We start from the raw sequence: 18,627 nt of genomic DNA, 5'->3' as shown, positions 1-18,627 counted from the left end.
AAAGGGATGGAGAAGGTGGGATGGTGAGAAGGCAACATTGGGGAGCGAGAAGAAAGTCAACGCCTTCCCCTTTCCCAGTTAGTCTTGGGGAGAGGGAGAAGAGGAGCCCCTCATTCCACACCCCAGAGAGAGTGGCAAGGGAGACAGTGTCATCTGAGGTGAGCCAGATTCAATGATGGCAAGGAACCAACATTTCCACTGTGGAGTAGCCAAGAATCTGACCTGGAGAGAAAATAAATTAATCAGGGAAAGCATGAAAGCATCCTGAATAAAAGTGGGAATTTAGAAAGGCTTTGAAGATGAGGAAAGCTGTAATGTGGCAGATTTGAAAGGGGAAGAAGTTCTACGCAGGAAGAAGGGTGTGAGCCAGCTTTCAAAGGCGGGAAAGTTGAGGCGGTGAGCTTGGGAAGAATGGCGTGTGCAAGCGAGGGTGTAGCAGGAAAAGATAGGTGGAGAGGGAAGAGGAAGAGAGCTCTGGAGTGCCTTAAAATTCAGGGTCAGGAATTTCTGTTGGATGTGAAGATAAATGGGAATCGTGGGAAGCCTTCTGAGGAGTGGACAGATGTGTGCAGAACAGAGCCCACTGTTGGGTAGGGACCGTCTCTATATGCTGCCAACTTGCACTTCCCAAGCGCTTAGTACAGTGTTCTGCACACAGTAAATTAATTAATTAAATTAAAGCACTCAATAAATACGATTGATTGATTTAAGGAACATGAAGCAGCATGGTGTAGTGGACAGAACACACGCCTGGGAGTCAGAAGGTCATGGGTTCTAATTCCGACTCCACCACTTGTCTGCTGGGTGACCTTGGGCAAATTACTTCACTTCTCTGGGCCTCAGATACCTCATCTGTAAAATGGGGAATGAAACTGTGAGCCCCATTGTTGCTGAACTGTACTTTCCAAGCGCTTAGTACAGTGCTCTGCACACAGTAAGCGCTCAATAAATACGACTGAATGAATGAATGACAGGGACTGTGTCCAGTCTGGTTTGCTTGTACCCACCCTAGGGCTTAGTGCAGTGCCTGGCGTGTAATAAGCACTTAAATACCATTATTATTATTATTGTTGTTATTATTTTTATTAACATGACCCAAACAGGAAAGGGAGATATAGATTAGAGAGGGGATGGGCTGGAGGCAAGATCAGTGAGGAGGACCGATCCAGCAGTTAGCCAAGATACGTCAAGTTTCTGGAACAGGCTGGTGGACATGGGGTGGAGAGGAAGGAGAGGATCCGGGAATTGTGGTGGAGGAAAACCCAACAAGATTTGTAAACAGATCGGGTGTGACAGTTGAAACGGAGTGAGGAATCAAGGATAATGCCAAGGTTGCATGCTTTGGAAACAGGGAGACTGAAAGTGCTGTCACACTGCGAAGGGGAAGTTAGGTGGAGCAGAGGCTTTAGAAGGGAAGACGATGTGCTCAGTTTTCAATATACTGAGTTTGAGGTGTCGGCAGGACAGCCATATGGAGATGTCTTGCTGGCAAGAAGAAATGCGAGACTGCAGATGAGAGGTTGGGGCTAGAGAGATGGATTTGGGATTCTTCCAATTTCCCTCCAATCCAACGTTATTTTGCCTAAAAGTGGACACAGTTCTTCCCTGGAGGGAGAGGCAACAGGAGAAAAATTGGGGATTGTAAACTGCACCCACATAGAAATTAAAAAATACTTCAAATATTTTCCAACTGGCTAGATGGGATGGTGTCTAATTCCCATTCTTTTCCAGCATTTAGTACAGTGCTTTGCAAACAAAATGCTCAATAAACACGACAATGAACGAATGTTCTACACACAGTAAACAGTAAGTACTACTCCTACTACTAGTACTATTTGGTCATGGGTTGTAATAATAAGCCCCTTTTGGGGAATGTGCGAAATAAACATCATTACAAGCCACAAACGCCTCACACGGCGTATTCCATAGGCCTATATAACTGAAGTTTCTCAGGTCAGGGTTCTTCTCCCCCCCGCCACCTGCCCCGCTAACAGCCCTAACATAACCAAATGTTGAGATCACCCAAGAACTGACATCAGGGAAGCATTTGCTGACTGGATGCTTCCTCCTCTGCCACGGTCCTCTGGAACTCCCTCCCCGTTCATATCCGATAGACGATCACTCTCCCCACCTTCAAAGTCTTATTGAAGTCACATCTCCTCCAAGAGCTTTCCCCAACTATGCCTCATTTTCTCCACTCCCACTTCCTTCTGCGTCACCCTTGCACTGGGATTTGCTCCTTTTTTTCCACCCCTTCCTCAGGTCTACAGGATTCATGTACACATCCATAATTTGTTTATTATATTAATGTCAGTCTCCCTCTTTAGCTTAAAAACTCATTGTGGGCGAGAAACGTGCCTACCAACTCTGTATAGCTGTACTTTTCCAAGCGCTACTGTGCTCTGCACACAGTAGGCACTTGTTGCCGACTTGTACTTCCCAAGCACTTAGTACAGTGCTCTGCACACAGCAAGCGCTCAATAAATACGATTGAATGAATGAATGAATAAATGCAATGGCTTGATTGACGGATGGTCTCCTATAAGCTTATTCAAGCACCTCTGTCATTTTTCTCCAAGATGTAGCAACTCTTCTTTTAGGGGACTTATCCCTGAGATTTTCAGCACACAAACACAATTTCACTTCACTTCTTTGCCTGATGGTCTCCTATAAGCTTATTCAAGCACCTCTGTCATTTTTCTCCAAGATGTGGCAACTCTTCTTTCAGGGGACTTATTCCTGAGATTTTCAGCACACTGAAACACAATTCCACTTCATTTCTTTACCTGATTATTGCAGTTACCAATGAGGAGTGCGTCGGCCAGAGTCAACTGTCCCACAATCATCCCTTGTTCCAGCAGAGGGGCCCCTGCTTCAGCAAGACGGTTAGAGGTGATAACGATGGTATTGTCGTCATTTAAAACCATGACAGGATCTGCCTGGAGAAAAAAGGAGCCACCAGTTACCTGTCCCAACTCGCAGGGCAAAAATCAAACGGTAGGAAAAGATGTCTGTGCGCTTGAGATAACTGTAAAATGGGGTTTAAATACGTCCTCCCTTCTATAAAAACCGTGAGCCCCTTGTGGGACAAAGACTGTGTCTAATGTGTTTATCTTGTATCTCCCTTAGTGCTTAGTACCGTGCTTGGCACAGAGTAAGCGCTTACCAAATATAACTGCATCATCTAAACACTCACGTTGCACAGGAATAAGCCATTCCCCGCGACAAACACCACGTAGTCCCATACAAACTAACCTCAATAAAAGCAGCCACTTCTTGAAGTACCAGGTTCCACTCCACTTGATCCTCAGTATTAAAGCGGTGGGTGTAGTCTTCAATTTCTTCTGACAATTCCTGATGTTTAAATCCAAAAAAAGGAGAGATCGTAAAGAACCTGCATTGAAGGGTCTGCATATTGTAAAGCGCGTGCTCTGGACACCACAGGAATGATTCAGCTCAGAAATCTAATGATAAAGAACACTGACTGCCATCAATACTCGTCCCACCCCACAGCAGGAAGGAAAGAAGAGAAACGAGTATGTAGTTGCTTCAAAACCAGGGGCAACAGGGACTCCGGGATTCCATTTTATAGCTGGGTAGGGCTCATAAAATGCTGATAGAAATCATTAGATTGTTCATTCCTTGAGGGCAGGTTCTATTCCTTCTGCCTCCGTTCAGAGGCTTAGTTCAGTGCTCTGTCTTTGATTGATGAAGACCAATTGGGGGCCTCCTGATACTGTCTCAGTGAATACTACTTCTGACCCACAAGAAGTCACTGGTGTCACAAAAATAGACAGAGGACTCAGGGATATATGGAAAGAAAACCATCATTAATAGATAAGTCTTGCTGCCTCTCAGCCAGGCCCAGAGACGCTCTCCAGCTTTGGCAACTTCCTTGGAGCTAATTCCAACAGCAAGTGAAAAGGAATGGAACAGAACCAAAAGGAAAGGTATGAATGTCCGTGACAATTTTGTTGGTTTTTTTTTTTTAATGGCCACTGTTCTCAAAATACAGAAATCAGCTGCACAGAGGATTTTCTCAGGGAAATCAGATGCACAAAGTGTTTTCTCAAATTGAGATTGAGTAGCAGCATGGCTGGGTGGATAGAGTACAGGCCTGCGAGTCAGAAGGACCTGAGTTCTCATCTTGGCTCGGCCACTCATCTGCTGTGTGACCTTGAGCAAGTCACTTGACTTCTCCGTGTCTCAGTTACCTGATCTGTACAATGGGGATTAAGACTGTAAGCCCCATGTGGAACAAGGACTGTGTCCAACTTGATTAGCTTGCATCTATCCTAGCGCTTAGTACAGCGTTTGGCACATGCTAATCGCTTAACAAATACCATTAAAAAAAAAGTACCCACTGCTTTAGTGAAACAGTAGGTAAAGAAAACAATTATGCCGATAATATCAGATGGACTTCTTGTCTGAATTTCTGATGGCTGCCTTAAACTTTTGTTTGGTTTTGCCAGGAGATGGGGTTGCAGCTGAAACAGCGCCCTGAAATCCATTCAGGGTTCATTTTAGGCTCAAGTCCCCCAAGTAAAGACAAACACAAACCACTGACAATTGGACTTGATGCGCCAGAGACTACTTACCTTTACCAGATCCTTCACGACATCCATTTTGTTGAGAAGAAGACAAACCACTATAAACCTTGCGTAGTAACGTAACTTCTTAACCACCAGCTCAGGCCTAAGACATGAAAAGGGAACAGAGCTCTTGAACTATGGCAACGAAGCGGAGAGAAAGTGTTTTCGACATTTCATTTCATCCACAATTTCTTAAAACAGCTCGACTGCACTGGATTTAAATTCTCGAGCTGCAGATCATCATAGCACAAGACATGACGTTCGAGTCCTAACTTTGGCCAACTTGTATTAAATGCCTGAGTGGTCTTAGCGCCTAATGCTCTGCTTGGACAGGTGAATTCCCTATCCATAAACTAGGGCTAAATTTCCTTTCCCCAGTTTGACAATTCCTATTTCCTCTGGATGTGGAGAATCAGGCTGAGTGAAGTCAGACCTGGAGAGCTAGATCAGCGGAGCCGGAGTCAAGCTTCGGACATCCTTGAGTTTCATTCCCTGGGCTCCCCCCTGGCTGCTTCGGGAAAAGCTGGAGCACCTGGGTTCCCTGATTTGAAAACTCCCAGCCAAGCTGCATCACCGAGTTAGCAGGGACAATGCCAACGCTTTGCCCTTGGGCACCCAGTCGGGAGCAGCTTGCAACATGTGCAATTTGCCGGCCTCTATTCTGAGTGCATCTCGTTCTCCTGTTCACATTTGCTTTGGTGTAGCTTACTGGACTGCAAACAGTACTGGGCTTGTTTGTGAAAGCAAATAGCAGAGGGAAACAGAAGTATTATTTGATCCACTTTGCTTCTGCCTGACAGTTACCTGCAGCTTGTGAACATCCAGGACTAACTGGCGACGACAAACAGACAGGGTCTGGGGCAAACTGAATTGATCAGCTACGGATTTCAGTGTGGCTGTGGGATTTGGCTTTCAAATGCTTCCTGCCTCTAGACAGGCCTCTGGTTGAAAAGAATCACATTTTAGAGATACCATTTCTGTCATTAGGATCAACAGGAATCTATTTCTAAAATATGAGCTTTCCCATGTAATCTTTGTGGGCATCGTTTACAATGAATGCGGGGGTATTTAATCACCTCTTTCCAGTCTGTAATAGGTAATATATCAACGCTCCCATACCTGTCTTCTTTACTGACTTGAGAGTAATAAGATCTCTGTCTGATTGCGGAATAGAAGGAAAAGGCCTCATTCAGATAGCTGGTTTCAGATGTGCGGAGGCTGTTGGAAAAATATATTACTTTAATTCTTCATATTGGAGTTTAAGTTAAACCCTGCCTCACATAAAATACCCAGCCACCTCTTTTTCCTAAGATGTTTTTTCTCAGCTCTCAGCTCCTTCAGGGCAAGGCCTGCAACTTCATAAATTGTTCCTGTTGAGTCTACAATAGTGGTTTGTACGTGGGGTTTAATATGTGCTAGCTGTTGTGCAATTACAAAGACTGTTTCCTTTTTCCTTACAAAAGGAATGTGATTTTGAAAGAGTTACTGTTCTACGGGAGTAGCCAACTGCAAAACCTCCTTTGCTCATCTGAAATTATCCTTCACAGATAACCTACTAATCTGCAAAAGTTTTAAAAGGTGCTCCCGCAAAGCATTCTTTTCTATAAAACATCTCAAACCTTAATGCCATAATAAGATGGCAAAATGACAGAAGGCAGTGAGGCCTTGGGGAAAGAACATGGTATCAGGAGTCAGGAAACCTGGATTCTCTTACCAATTCTGCTACTGGCCTGCTGTGTAACCTTGAGAAAGTCACTTAAACCCCCTGAACCTCAATTTCCTCACTGGCCAAATACGGATATTACCTAATGTTCTGGCCACAATTTTTCTTCAACAAAATTGAAATCACTGGGCATTGTCTCCCTAAAATCTCCCCTACTCCTTTACGGCCCCTTCCTCCTCTAGTCCCCCTCTTGGATTCTCCATCCTTCCCAGCATTAACTCAAGCAGAGATTTTTTTAAAAAATGTTACTTGTTAAGCACTTATTAGGGTAGATACAAGGTAATCTGACACAGTCCCTGTCCCACACGAGGCTCACAGACTAAATTGGAGGGAAGAGGATTTAATCCACGTTTTACAGAAAGGGTAACTGAGGCACAGATGCGTTGAGTGACTTGTCTGACACAGTCCATGTCCCACATGAGGCTCACAGTCTAAATTGGAGGGAAGAGGATTTAATCCCCGTTTTACAGAAAGGGTAACTGAGGCACAGATGAGTTGAGTGACTTGTCCAAGGTCACACGGCCGACATATGGCAGAGACAGGATTAAAACCAGATCCTCTGATTCCCAGGCCTGTGCACTTTCCACTAAGTCATACTGCTTCTCTCCTACTTTCATTCATTCATCCATATTTATTGAGCACTTACTGTGTGCAGAGCACTGTACTAAGCACTTGGGAAGTACAAGTTGGCAACATATACACAGTCCCTACCCAACAGCGGGCTCACTTCCAATTAAATTCTATTATTCCCACCTGTGCTTCTGACCCCATTCCTCTCACCTCATCAAAGCAGTTGCCCCTCCCTGCCAGGCATCTTCAACCGCTCACTTTCCAATGACTCCTTCCCCATTGCTTTCAAACAGGATCATGTATCCCCATCCTAAAAAATCCCTTTCTTGACCCCACTGCACCTTCCAGTTATCACTCATCTCCCTCCAACCATTTCTCTCCAAACTCCTTGAGCAAGTTGTCTACACTTCCTCTCCTCCAACTCTTTCTTTGACCCATTGCAATTAGGCTTTCGCCACCTCCGCTCCAAGGAAACTGTCCTCTTTAAAACCTTCCTCTTGCCAAATCAGATGGCCTAATCCACCCTAATCCTCCTCAACCTTTCTGCTGCCTTTGACACTGAGGTCCAACCCCTTCTCCTGGAAACATTATCTAACCTTGGCTTCACTGACACTAACCTCCTGAGTCTCACTGCTCCTTCTCAGTCTCTTCTGCAGACTCTTCCTCTGCCTCCCACCCTCTAATAGTGGCTCAGTTCTGGTCCCCTTCCATTCTTCATCTACACCCACTCCCTTGGAGAACTCATTTGCTCACACGGCTTCAATTGCCATCTCTATGCAGATGCAATCTCACACTTCCTCCTGCCTTCAGGCCATCGCTACTTGGACGTCCCACCAACACCTCAAACTTAACAGGTCCCAAACAGAACTTCTCATCTTCCCACCCAAATCTTGTCCTTCCCGTGACTCCCTTATCATTGTAGAGAGAACCACTACCTAACCTGTCTCACAAGCCCATAACCTTGGCATTATCTTCAACTCGGTCTCTCTCATTCAACTCACATTCAATCTGTCACCACATCCTGTAAATTCTACCTTCACAATATCTCTAGAATTCACTTTCTTCGCCATTCGAATGGCTACCACGCTGACCCAAGCACTCTTCATTTCCTGTCAACTGCATCAGCCTCCTTGTCGACTTCCCTTCATCTTACTGTCTCCCCTCTTGAATCCATACTTCACTCTGATACATGGATAATTTTTCTGAAAAAAAAATCAGTCATATCTCCCCACTCCTTAAAAAACCTCCAATGCTTGCTTATCCTCCTCCGCATCAAACAGAAACTCCTAACCATCAGCTTTCAGGCACTCAATTACTTCTCTCTGCTCTTCTCTCTCTCCTGCTGCAACTCAAACCACACATTCCACTCCTCTAACACCAACCTACTCTCTGTACCTCAATCTTGTCTATCCCACCACTGACTCTTTGACCACCTTCTCCCTCGGGCCTGGAATTCCCTCCCCCTTCATATCTGACAGTCCACTATTCTCCTTCCCACCTTCCAAGCCTTTCTGAATTCCTATCTCCTACAAGAGGCCTTCCCAGACTAAACCCTTTATTTCCCCTATCTGACCTCCCCTCTGAATTAACTGTGAACTTGGCTGCATACCCCTTAGACGCTTTGATACTCACCCTAGCCCCATATACTAATGTGAATATTATTATACTCTATTTTCCCTCTCTCCAATTTTCTTTAATGTCTTTCTCCCCCGTAAACTCGTTGAGGGCAGGGATCACATCTGCTAACTCTGTTGTACTTCCCAATCAATCAATCAATCATAGTTATTGTGCACTTACTGTGTCGAGAGCTCTGTACTAAGCCCTTTTTTTAAAAGATGGTATTTATTAAACACTTACTATATGCCAGGCACTGTAGTAAGCACTGGAGTAGGTACAAGGTAATCAAGTGGGACACAGTCCACGTCCCACATGGGGCTCACAGTCTCAATCCACATTTTACAGATGAGGTAATTGAGCACAGAGAAGTGAAGTGGCTTGTCCAAGATCACACAGCAGACAAGTGGGGGAGCCGGGATTCAAATTAGGATCAGAGATCCTTGCTAACCTCCCAACCTCCTGTCTATCCACACTCCAGTCCTTACTTCACTCTGAAGCCCAGATCATTTTTCTACAAAAACCTTCAAGATATGTCACCCTGCTCCTCAAAAAATTCCAGTGGTTGCCCATCCACCTCCACATCAAACAAAAACTCCTCACCACTGCCTTTAAAGCCCTCCGATACCTTGCCCCCTCCTGCCTCACCTCTCTACTCACCTTCTACAACCCAGCTTACACACTTTGCTCCTCTAATGCTTTCTCACTGTGCCTCGATCTTACCTATCTCACCCTCAACCCCTAGCCCACTTCCTATGCCTGGCCTGGAACACCCTCCCTCCTCATATCTGACTGACAATTACTCTTCTCCCCTTCAAAGCCTCATTGAAGGCACATCTCCTCCATGAGGCCTTCCCAGAATAAGCTCTTCCTTTCCTCTTCTCCTCTGTGTCGCCCTGACTTGCTCCCTTTGTTCTTCCCTCCTTCCAGCCCCACAGCACTTATGTACATATCTGTAACATTTATTTGGATGGATGCCTGTCTCCCCAACTCTGTACTATAATCTTGCCGTGGGCAGGGAATATGTCTGTTTATTGTTCTATTGCACTTTCCAAAGTGTTTAGTACTGTGCTCTGCATGCAGTAAGTGCTCAATAAACACGACTGAATGAATGAATGAGTGAATCCAAGTCCTCTGATACCCAGGCCTGTGCTTTATTCACAAGGCCACACTGTTTTGCTGTACTTGGGAGAGCACAATACAATACAGTAGGGAGTCAGGTTCACTGCTTACAGTGAGCTTACAGTTTAGAGAGAAAAAATCCAAAGAAAAGTGTGTTAGGTAAGGATTCGACTCACATAACCCAGAAGGGCCAGAGACTTAGACAAAAGGAAGAAGTCTCTCTCTGTCCCCTAGCAGGGGAGAAGGGGAGGTAAATAATAGCTCCAGTCATAACAACGATAATGGAAGAGCTATTAGAAAGGTTGTGTATTATGGCAGAGGACAGGACACTCTGGAGAAAGTATATCTATGGAGTTGCTAGGAATTGGAAATGACTCGATGACTTTAATAATAATAATAATAATAATAATAATAATAATAATAATAATAATAATAATAAATAATCGGGTTGCAGGAGGCCAGAGCTCCCTTTCTGAGGAAGGAAGTTAGGATCTTGTCTGGACAGAACCACAGCATGGGGATATCCCACCCACACCCTTCTACATCAGGGAGGGAGGTGGTCTTGCCCACCTCACCCCCCAATTCCAATCTTAATGATTCCCCGCCATGGCAGAGAATAGAGTCTTTCCTGATTCCCATCTTCACCCCTGCCCCTCGGCTGGTCAAAACACAGTATTTACCGAGCTCCTACTAAGTGCAGAGCACTGTATTAGGTAAGTGCTTCGGGAGAGTACAATAAAATTAGTAGATATTATCCTTGCCCTCATGGAGTTTACAATGTAGCAGGGGAGACATGAGCTAAAATAAATTATAAGTAGAGATATGTACATAAATCCTCTAGGGGATGTGCATACTTAAGTGCTCATCTCCTCTTACACCTTTCTGCTTCCATGTCTGTCTCAGGGTCTTCCTGCCTGTTAATCTCTCTCTCTCTCCATTTCTCCATCAACTTTCTCTCCGTCTCCTCCCAAGCACTAAGTACAGTGCTCTGCAGACAGTAAGTGCTCGATAAAAACCAGATGTGAACCTCATGGGGGACAGCGGCTGTCTGACGGAATCGTCTTCTATCTGCCCTAGCATGGATGCTAAATAGCAAATATAAAATTGAAGTGCCCTTTTTCAAATTACACATGCAATCAAAGAGAAAACACTGCTTGATTGAGAACTAGGCGAATGAGTGTAAATGGCCTTTCGGGATAATTTGGGGGTGGGCACCTGCTGGAAATACCATTACTTCACCCAGATCTTTTCTCCAGTCATTTTGCTTCATTTGGGCTGATTCGCGGTGCCCCCACCGTGTTTGAGAAAAGCAGAGTTAATGCCCGAGGATGCAGCTGCAGTGAGTTGCTTCTCTCACAGCCTAGGAAGGGAGTGCAGTGCCTGCAAACTGTACCAGAGACATTAGATGACTTCACTCTCCGAGTGTACAATTCACTTACTAATAGTGGTAGTACAGCTGCCCAATCTTAGAGGCAATTTCTCCTATTTGCCACCGCTTCAAGCCATACCGATTGTCCAAAACTTGACTGTTTTAAATGAGAGAAAAGGAAGGGGTTTAAAGTTCACAGAATGCAGAATTAAAAACCGAGTTTAAAATTCAGCCCTAGCGCTTCCCAACACTGCAGTGACAGGAAGTCTGGAGGCAACACTGGGAGCCACCCATTTTTCCTTCTAGTGAGACTCCCTGACACCCAGAGCCGACAGCCCAAGAGGAATGGGAAACCAATCAATCAATCAATCGTATTTATTGAGCGCTTACTGTGTGCAGAGCACTATACTAAGCGCTTGGGAAGTACAAGTCGGCAACATATAGAGACGGTCCCTACCCAACAGTGGGCTCACAGTCTAGAAGGGGAAGACAGAGAACAAAACCAAACATATTAACAAAATAAATAGAATAGATATGTACAAGTCAAATAAATAGAGTAACAAATATGTATTTATGTATAAACCGATGCAGTGGGAGACCACACACATGTATCAAGGGAGACAATTTTTTGAAAATTCTATGATTCATCAGCCAAAGTGAGACTCACTATGAACTAAGCCAGATGTGCCAGATGTTTCTAGGAATAAGGTCAGAAAAGGGCATTATAGTTTCAAGCATTAAGATATGAAACTTTACAATTCCACCTCTCCATCCTGACTTAAAAAAAAAAAAAACAAAACCCAAATAACAAAAAACAAAACCCAAAACCATCTGTTGGCTAGTGGGGGAAAAAAGGCAGCAGAGGAAGCATTTTAATTGGTAGTAACAAAAAGGAGCACATAGTGAGCGTTTAATAAATGCTATCATTATTATTATCATTATCATTATTATCATTAACTTGTACTTCCCAAGTGCTTAGTACAGTGCTCTGCACACAGTAAGCGCTCAATAAATACAATTGATTGATTGATTGATTGATTAGTCCTCTGCCTTTAACTTCACTGTGTTCTAGATATACTTGACATATTTGGCTGCAAAATTCTGGTAGAATAATTGGGATCGTTGTTTTCTTACCGATGTTGCTGCTGAAACTTCCAGAGTTTGGTGTAAACATCAAAGGTCCGCCCAAAATAAGACTGCCATTGCTTTTGTCCATACTGTGGTAAATCCCTGTAACAATAGATACATATGTGTTTAACTACACATTGCATTGAACCAAGCATTTGAAAACGGCACACACACATGACCGATCAATCGATAGTATTTATTGAACACTTACTGTGTGCAGAGCACTATACTAAGCGCTTGGAAGAGTACAACAGAGTCCCCTTTTAGACTGTGAGCCCACTGTTGGGTAGGGACTGTCTCTATGTGTTGCCAATTTGTACTTCCCAAGCGCTTAGTACAGTGCTCTGCACATAGTAAGCGCTCAATAAATACGATTGATTGATTGATTGATTGATTGAAGCAGCATGGCCTAGTGGCAAGAGCACGGGCTAAAGAGTCAGAGGACGTGGGTTCTAATGCTGGCTCTGCCCCTTGTCTGCTGTGTGACCTTGGGTAAGTCACTTCGCTTCTCTGTGCCTCAGTTATCTCATCTGTAAAACGGGGATTAAGACTGCGAGCCCCACGTGGGACAACCTAATTACCTTGTATCTACCCTAGCGCTTAGAACAGTGCTCAGCATAATTATTATTATTATTACAACAGAGATGGTGGACACATTTCTGGCCCACAAGGAGGGTAGATAAGGGAGGAGCTTACAGTCCCCCCTGCCATACAAATGTAACAGCAACTCATTTAGGTTGTAATTCTAAATATATCTGACCTTCATGGTTGAGAATGACAGCCCTGTGGGTGAATTTTACCCATGAGTGCACCTGTGGATGAAAAGGCTAATGCAGAACTGGCAGTGATAGCCACATGAAAGAATCCCTTCTACCCTGCCATGTTTGCAATTTGCAGCACCTGGCTTGGCTTTTGATTTTTAAGGCTCACAATCCCCTTGAAGCTTTTGCTCGGGAAGAGTCGCTGCTCTCTTGTTCACAGCATGCCAGGCTAGTCAGTCTGCCCTGGTTGTCTCCCGACATTCAGCAGTCTGAAAATACGACTAAGTCCGTCCTGACAACATTTGCTCGGTCCCCTTGCTTGTGACCTTCCCACTTCAGCTCGACTGATAGCAATGAAAATGCCTTCGATGCTGGTAGATGGATTGTGTTCCAGGACATTGTTGGTTATCCTGACTTCTCATCTGACGTTGAGCCCTCTTATAATCACATCTCCTCCGAGAGGCCTTCCCCAACTAAGCCCCCATTTCTCCTACTCTCTCTCCCGTCTGTTTCACCTATAAGCTTGGATCTCTGCCCTTTAAGCACTGTATATTCACCCCACCCTAAGCCTCACAGCCCTTACGTACCCATCCATAATTGATTTTCACACCTATCTCCCCCTCTAGACTGTAAGTTCCTTGTGGGCAGGGAACGCGTCTACGTGCCTGCCACCTCTGGAAGCAGCATTGTCTAGTGGAAAAAGTCAGAGAATATGGGGTCTAATCCCAGCTCTGCCATAGGCCTACCTTGTGACCTTGGGTAAGTCACTTCACTTCTCTGTGGACTGGGGTGTTCCTAAGGAGCAGGGCTAGGAGGTAAATGAGAGGGCTAGATTCTTGAAGGTACACAGCAAATATCAGTAATGATAAGAATACATGCTCACCTTCTTTCTGTTCCTCGATCTTGTCTATCTCGCTGCCAACCCCTCGCCCACATCTTTTCTCTGGCCTGGAATGCCCTCCCTCCTCAAATCCAAAAGACAATTACTCTCCCCCAGCCTTCAAAGCCTTACTGAAGGCACATCTCCTCCAAGAAGCCTTCCTGGACTAAGCCCCTCTTTCCTCTTCTCCCACTCCCTTTGTGTCGCCCTGACTTGCTCCCTTTGCGTTGCCCTGACTTGTTCCCTTTATTCATCTCCTCTCCCAGCCCCACAGTACTTACGTCCCTATCTGTAATTTATTTATTTATACTAATGTCTATCTTTCCCTCTAGTCTATAAACTTGTGGGCGGAGAATGTGTCTGTTTATTGTTATACTGTACTCTCCCAAGCGCTTAGTACAGTGCTCTGCACACAGTAAGTGCTCAATAAATACAAATTGAATCGAATTGAATTAGGGCCAGAGAAGGGGATACATGCAAATACACCCATATGGCCAAGGAGGTGGCCAGGGTGTGTTTTTACTATGCCCTTTAGATAAAACATGATGGTAGAATTAAGGACTCTTCTGCTGATAACATGTATTTGTCTGGATACAGCACAGTCCAGGGTCAGAAGAGATTAGAGGAGCGCTTTGGCCTAGTTGAAAGAGGATGGGTTTGGGAGCCAGAGGACATGCGTTCTAATCCCAGCTCTGCCAATTGCTTGCTGTGTGACCTTGGGCAAGTCACTTAACTTCTCTGTGCCTCAGTTCCCTCATCTGCAAAATGGGGATACCTGTTGCCTCTACTAGACTGTGAGGCCCATATGGGACGAGGATTTTGTCCAACTTGATATCCTTGTATCTCCCCCAGCGCATAGAACAGTGTTGGACACACTTAACAAATACTATTTTTGGCCACCCTTAGCACTTACATTTATGTGCACTATTCATTTCTTCATCCTCTTACTATTCCCAGCGGCATCCTCCCGCTCCCACTGTATACCATTTATCTCTCTCTGTTTCCCCCATTAGAACGTAAGCACCTCAAGGTTAGGAGCCTTGTCTTTTGTTTTTAACGTATTCTTCCAAGCCCCTTATACAGTTCCCCGCATACAGAAGGCCCAAAATAATGAATACATCATTCAACTGATTAATGGAAAGGTGTAGCCAAAAGTCAGTCATTCGATCAATTGATCAATCATTCTTATTTTCCTAATGCTTACTGTGCGCAGAGTGCTGTACTCCGCACTTGGGAGAGTAAAGTACAGTAGAGTTGGTGGACGCAATCCCTGCCCTCAAGGAGCTTACATGATATGCTAAAATAAAAAGAACCCTTTTAACCCAATAATCTTAATAGGGGACAAAATATCTAGTGAATGACCAATTAATTATTCAAGGTGAATCATCAACTGCCACATATACATTTCCATCAACTTTAGCCCCTTGTTGAAACCTGAGAAATGATATGATTGCACAATTACTGTGTTCAGAGCACTGTACTAAGCAGGAAGAATGATACAACAGAGTTAGTAGATGCACCCCCTCCCCACAAGAAGCTTATACTCTACAGGGGGAGACAGACATTTCAGTAAATTAGGGCTAGGGAAAATAGTAGAGAACAAGAATATTTACATAGGTGCTGTGGGGCTGGGGTATCAGAGTGCTTAAGGTGAGGTTTAAGTCAGTTTAAGTCAGCTAGTGAGGAGCTGACTCCTTCAAGGGTTCAGTTTCCAGCTATCCCTCTTTCTGAAGTGGGGTGGAAACTAATGTTTTTGCCCCATGGGTCCAATTCAATGGGAATAATAGCCCCCACTCCCCTCTCAGGGTCACAGCTGGAGAGTTTCCAGTACTCTACCAGTCTTGGCTACGAGAGGGAGAGTCAAGCAGGGGCATACCCATTCCATTCCTAGTTTGGCCAATGGCTAGCGAGCGGAAGGCAATCTTCTCCAAGTCAAAAGTCACCCATGCTGGGCAGCAGCGGCATGGGAGAGTCGAGGGCAGAGACTCGAGTTTTCTGCACAGAAGGCGCGACGGTAAACCGCTTCTGTATTTTTACCAAGAAAACTCTACGGGTCCACTTCCAGAACAACTGCAGATGGAGGGGGGGGGGTGTTCTGGGAGAGATGTGTCCGTGGTGTCGCTTTGGGTCGGAAGTGACGCGACGGCATAAGACAAGACAATAGCTCCCACTGCCTCTCCCACAAATTCCCTCTCACCCCCCCCCCACACACAATCAATCAATCAATCGTATTTATTGAGCGCTTACTGTGTGCAGAGCACTGGACTAAGCGCTTGGGAAGTACAAGTTGGAAACATATAGAGACAGTCCCTACCCAACAGTGGGCTCACAGTTTAAAAGGGGGAGACAGAGAACAAAACCAAACATACTAACAAAATAAAATAAATAGAATAGATATGTACAAGCAAAATAAATAAATAAATAAATAGAGTAATAAATTGGCATTCCTGCTGAATCTATGGTTTTTCCACATGGGATATGTTTGCCCCCCAAAGTCAGAAGATCCTAAAACTTACATAAGACACAGATACACAGACATCCTTCCCCCCCTCCGCACCCTCACCCTACACACACATGGAAGCACTGTGGCTCAGTGGAAAGAGCCCGGGCTTGGGAGTCAGAAGTCATGGGTTCTAATCCTGGCTCCGTCACTTGTCAGCTGTGTGACTTTGGGCAAATCACTTCACTTCTCTGTGCCTCAGTTAGCTCATCTGTAAAATGGGGATTCAGACTGTGAATCCCACGTGGGACAATCTGATTACCTTATATCTACCCCAGTGCTTAGCACATAGTAAGTGCTTAACAAATACCATTATTATTATTATTATTTTCTTGTTTCTTTCCCAACAGGCATGAAAGACCCATCATACAAAGATATTACTTTGGACTCAGAATACAAACCTAGAAGTTTTCTTTGCTTATTTTCCTTTGCTGCTCAAGAAATGACCAAGAAAAAAAGAGCAACTATGTAAGGAAAGGTTCTCCTTCTACACTTTTGCTTTTGTTCTAATAAAGTATTATTTCAGCAGTCGTTTGACAGCTTCTCAAGCCTCTGGCTATTAGTCTGTTTTTTGAATCAATCACTACTGAAACAAAATCATTAACTCCAAAACATAATCTGTGAATAATCAATATTTTCCTGACTAGACAAGACTGATTTTCATTCAGATGCCCAATCATTCTCCAGAGTTGTCTAAAATGCCTTTTGTTTTATAAAAACATGGTCTCAATCTGGATCTAAAAATTCTGCTGAACATATTTCCCTTTAGCTATCGGTTGCTTCTGTGATATTTTCTATTGGTTTCAGTATAAACTTCTCTGGCTACTTTGTTAGTGAGGAGGGTCAAAAAATGACACACAAATCACTAAAATTGTGTTCACAGTCTGAAATGGATTGAAGTTCTCAGAAAAGAGAAGAACCCATTTTTCTACCAGTCAGGATTTGGTTCCCTTTTCAGAGACTGAATATATCATACGGCCATTATTTCTGTCAGCAGAGATGGGAAATTAATGGTCCATAGAATTAAATTAAATGAGGCCCAATAATTCCCCCCATAAGCTGAATAACCTTGGATTTCACATTGAGCAAAGGTACCTACATTTTGAACAGGCGGCTCATAAACCCGCCTCAAACCTCGAAAAGGAAATCTGACTCCAAAGACCTTTACTTCATCCACATCAAAACAAGAAAAAAGGGTCAGGTGCATTAGTCGGGGACCGGGGAAATAGCTTAAACTTACTGCAGGCTAACAATTAATTTTTAGAGGAGTCTGACGTGGCTTCTTGCAACCTTACTGACTCTTTTTCTCTCTTTCGCCAGACATCTTGAGACAATCAAATTCATCTTCCTCAAGCATCAATGTGTCCGTGTCTCTCCCTTGCCACTCATGGTGACTGCAATCCCTGGTCATCAGTTGCAAGTTCTCCCACCGACTGGCTCCCCTCTTCCCTAACTGCCTATACCAGCCCCTCCGGCCCCTTCCCCATTACCCCGAGCTAAGGTGTTCGTCATCCTTCATTCCCAACTCTCTTGCCCAAAGGCCATTACCTATCCACTCTCTGGCATCAATTTGTTGCCCAAAAGCCACACAAAATGAAACCTTGGAACAACTGGATCCAAGGAGCTGCCTAATTTATGGCCTCCTACATTACACTCCAATCTGCCTCTCCCTCTAGACTGCAGGCAGGGAACATATTTGCTAATTCTGTTGTATTGGACTCTCCCAAGCACTTAATACAGTGCTCTGCACATAGTAAGTGCTTAATAAATACCACCGATCGATTGAAGACACACGGAATCAGCAAGAGGGATCCTTGATTGCACCTATAAGCAATTCAGCGGAGGACTGCCGGGCAGGGCAGGTGAGCACCGCATTGGGGGTTAGAGAGACTCCAGGCAGACCACAGAACCCAGACTCAAACCTCTCTGAAAGGACGATATTTGCCCAGAACCTGTCCATGGAGGGAGTTTCTGGCCCTCACGTGAGCTGGAGGAAGGGAAATCCCCTCCTCAATCTTGTTTCTCTCGTACCTCTAGGGAGTTTTTTGGCCAGCCCTTATCCCTTCCCCTCCGCTCACTCCTCACCCTGGCCGAAAAAAGCCACCACCCCTGCTTCAGCTCCAACTTAACGTGACAACTGAGTATTTACTCACTCACAAACTGCCCAGAGGGCTTTTGTACATCCTGATTAACATATTCTACTAAGAGTAATAATGGCATTTGTTAAGTGCTTACTACGTGCAAAGAAGCGCTGGGGGGGGGGAATACAAGGTGATCAGGTTGTCCCACGTGGGGCTCACAGTCTTAATCCCCATTTTACAGATGAGGTAACTGAGGCTCCGAGAAGTGAAGTGACTTGCCCAAGGTC

At 44.6% G+C, this 18,627-nt stretch overlaps 1 protein-coding gene and 1 non-coding gene across 2 annotated transcripts in view; one reads left to right on the top strand and one right to left on the bottom strand.

Moving 5' to 3' along the window:
• SCAI (suppressor of cancer cell invasion) overlaps nt 1–18,627 on the bottom strand; it is a 73,165-nt gene that overhangs the window by 28,263 nt on the left and 26,275 nt on the right. The window contains exons 3-8 of the mRNA XM_038744590.1: nt 12,125–12,220; nt 11,061–11,147; nt 5,712–5,810; nt 4,599–4,695; nt 3,256–3,354; nt 2,787–2,939 (exon numbers count right to left, since the gene is read on the bottom strand). Of these exons, the coding sequence (XP_038600518.1) occupies nt 2,787–2,939; nt 3,256–3,354; nt 4,599–4,695; nt 5,712–5,810; nt 11,061–11,147; nt 12,125–12,220 (631 nt within the window). The remainder of the gene's footprint in view (nt 1–2,786; nt 2,940–3,255; nt 3,355–4,598; nt 4,696–5,711; nt 5,811–11,060; nt 11,148–12,124; nt 12,221–18,627) is intronic.
• On the top strand, nt 15,555–15,692 carry LOC119927964. The gene has a single exon (XR_005450927.1). It is a non-coding gene; the product is annotated as a small nucleolar RNA SNORA7 (small nucleolar RNA).

Source organism: Tachyglossus aculeatus, chromosome 4, assembly GCF_015852505.1.
Source record: "Tachyglossus aculeatus isolate mTacAcu1 chromosome 4, mTacAcu1.pri, whole genome shotgun sequence".
Lineage (NCBI taxonomy): Eukaryota > Metazoa > Chordata > Mammalia > Monotremata > Tachyglossidae > Tachyglossus > Tachyglossus aculeatus.
This window is presented reverse-complemented; position numbering and strand designations above follow the sequence as displayed.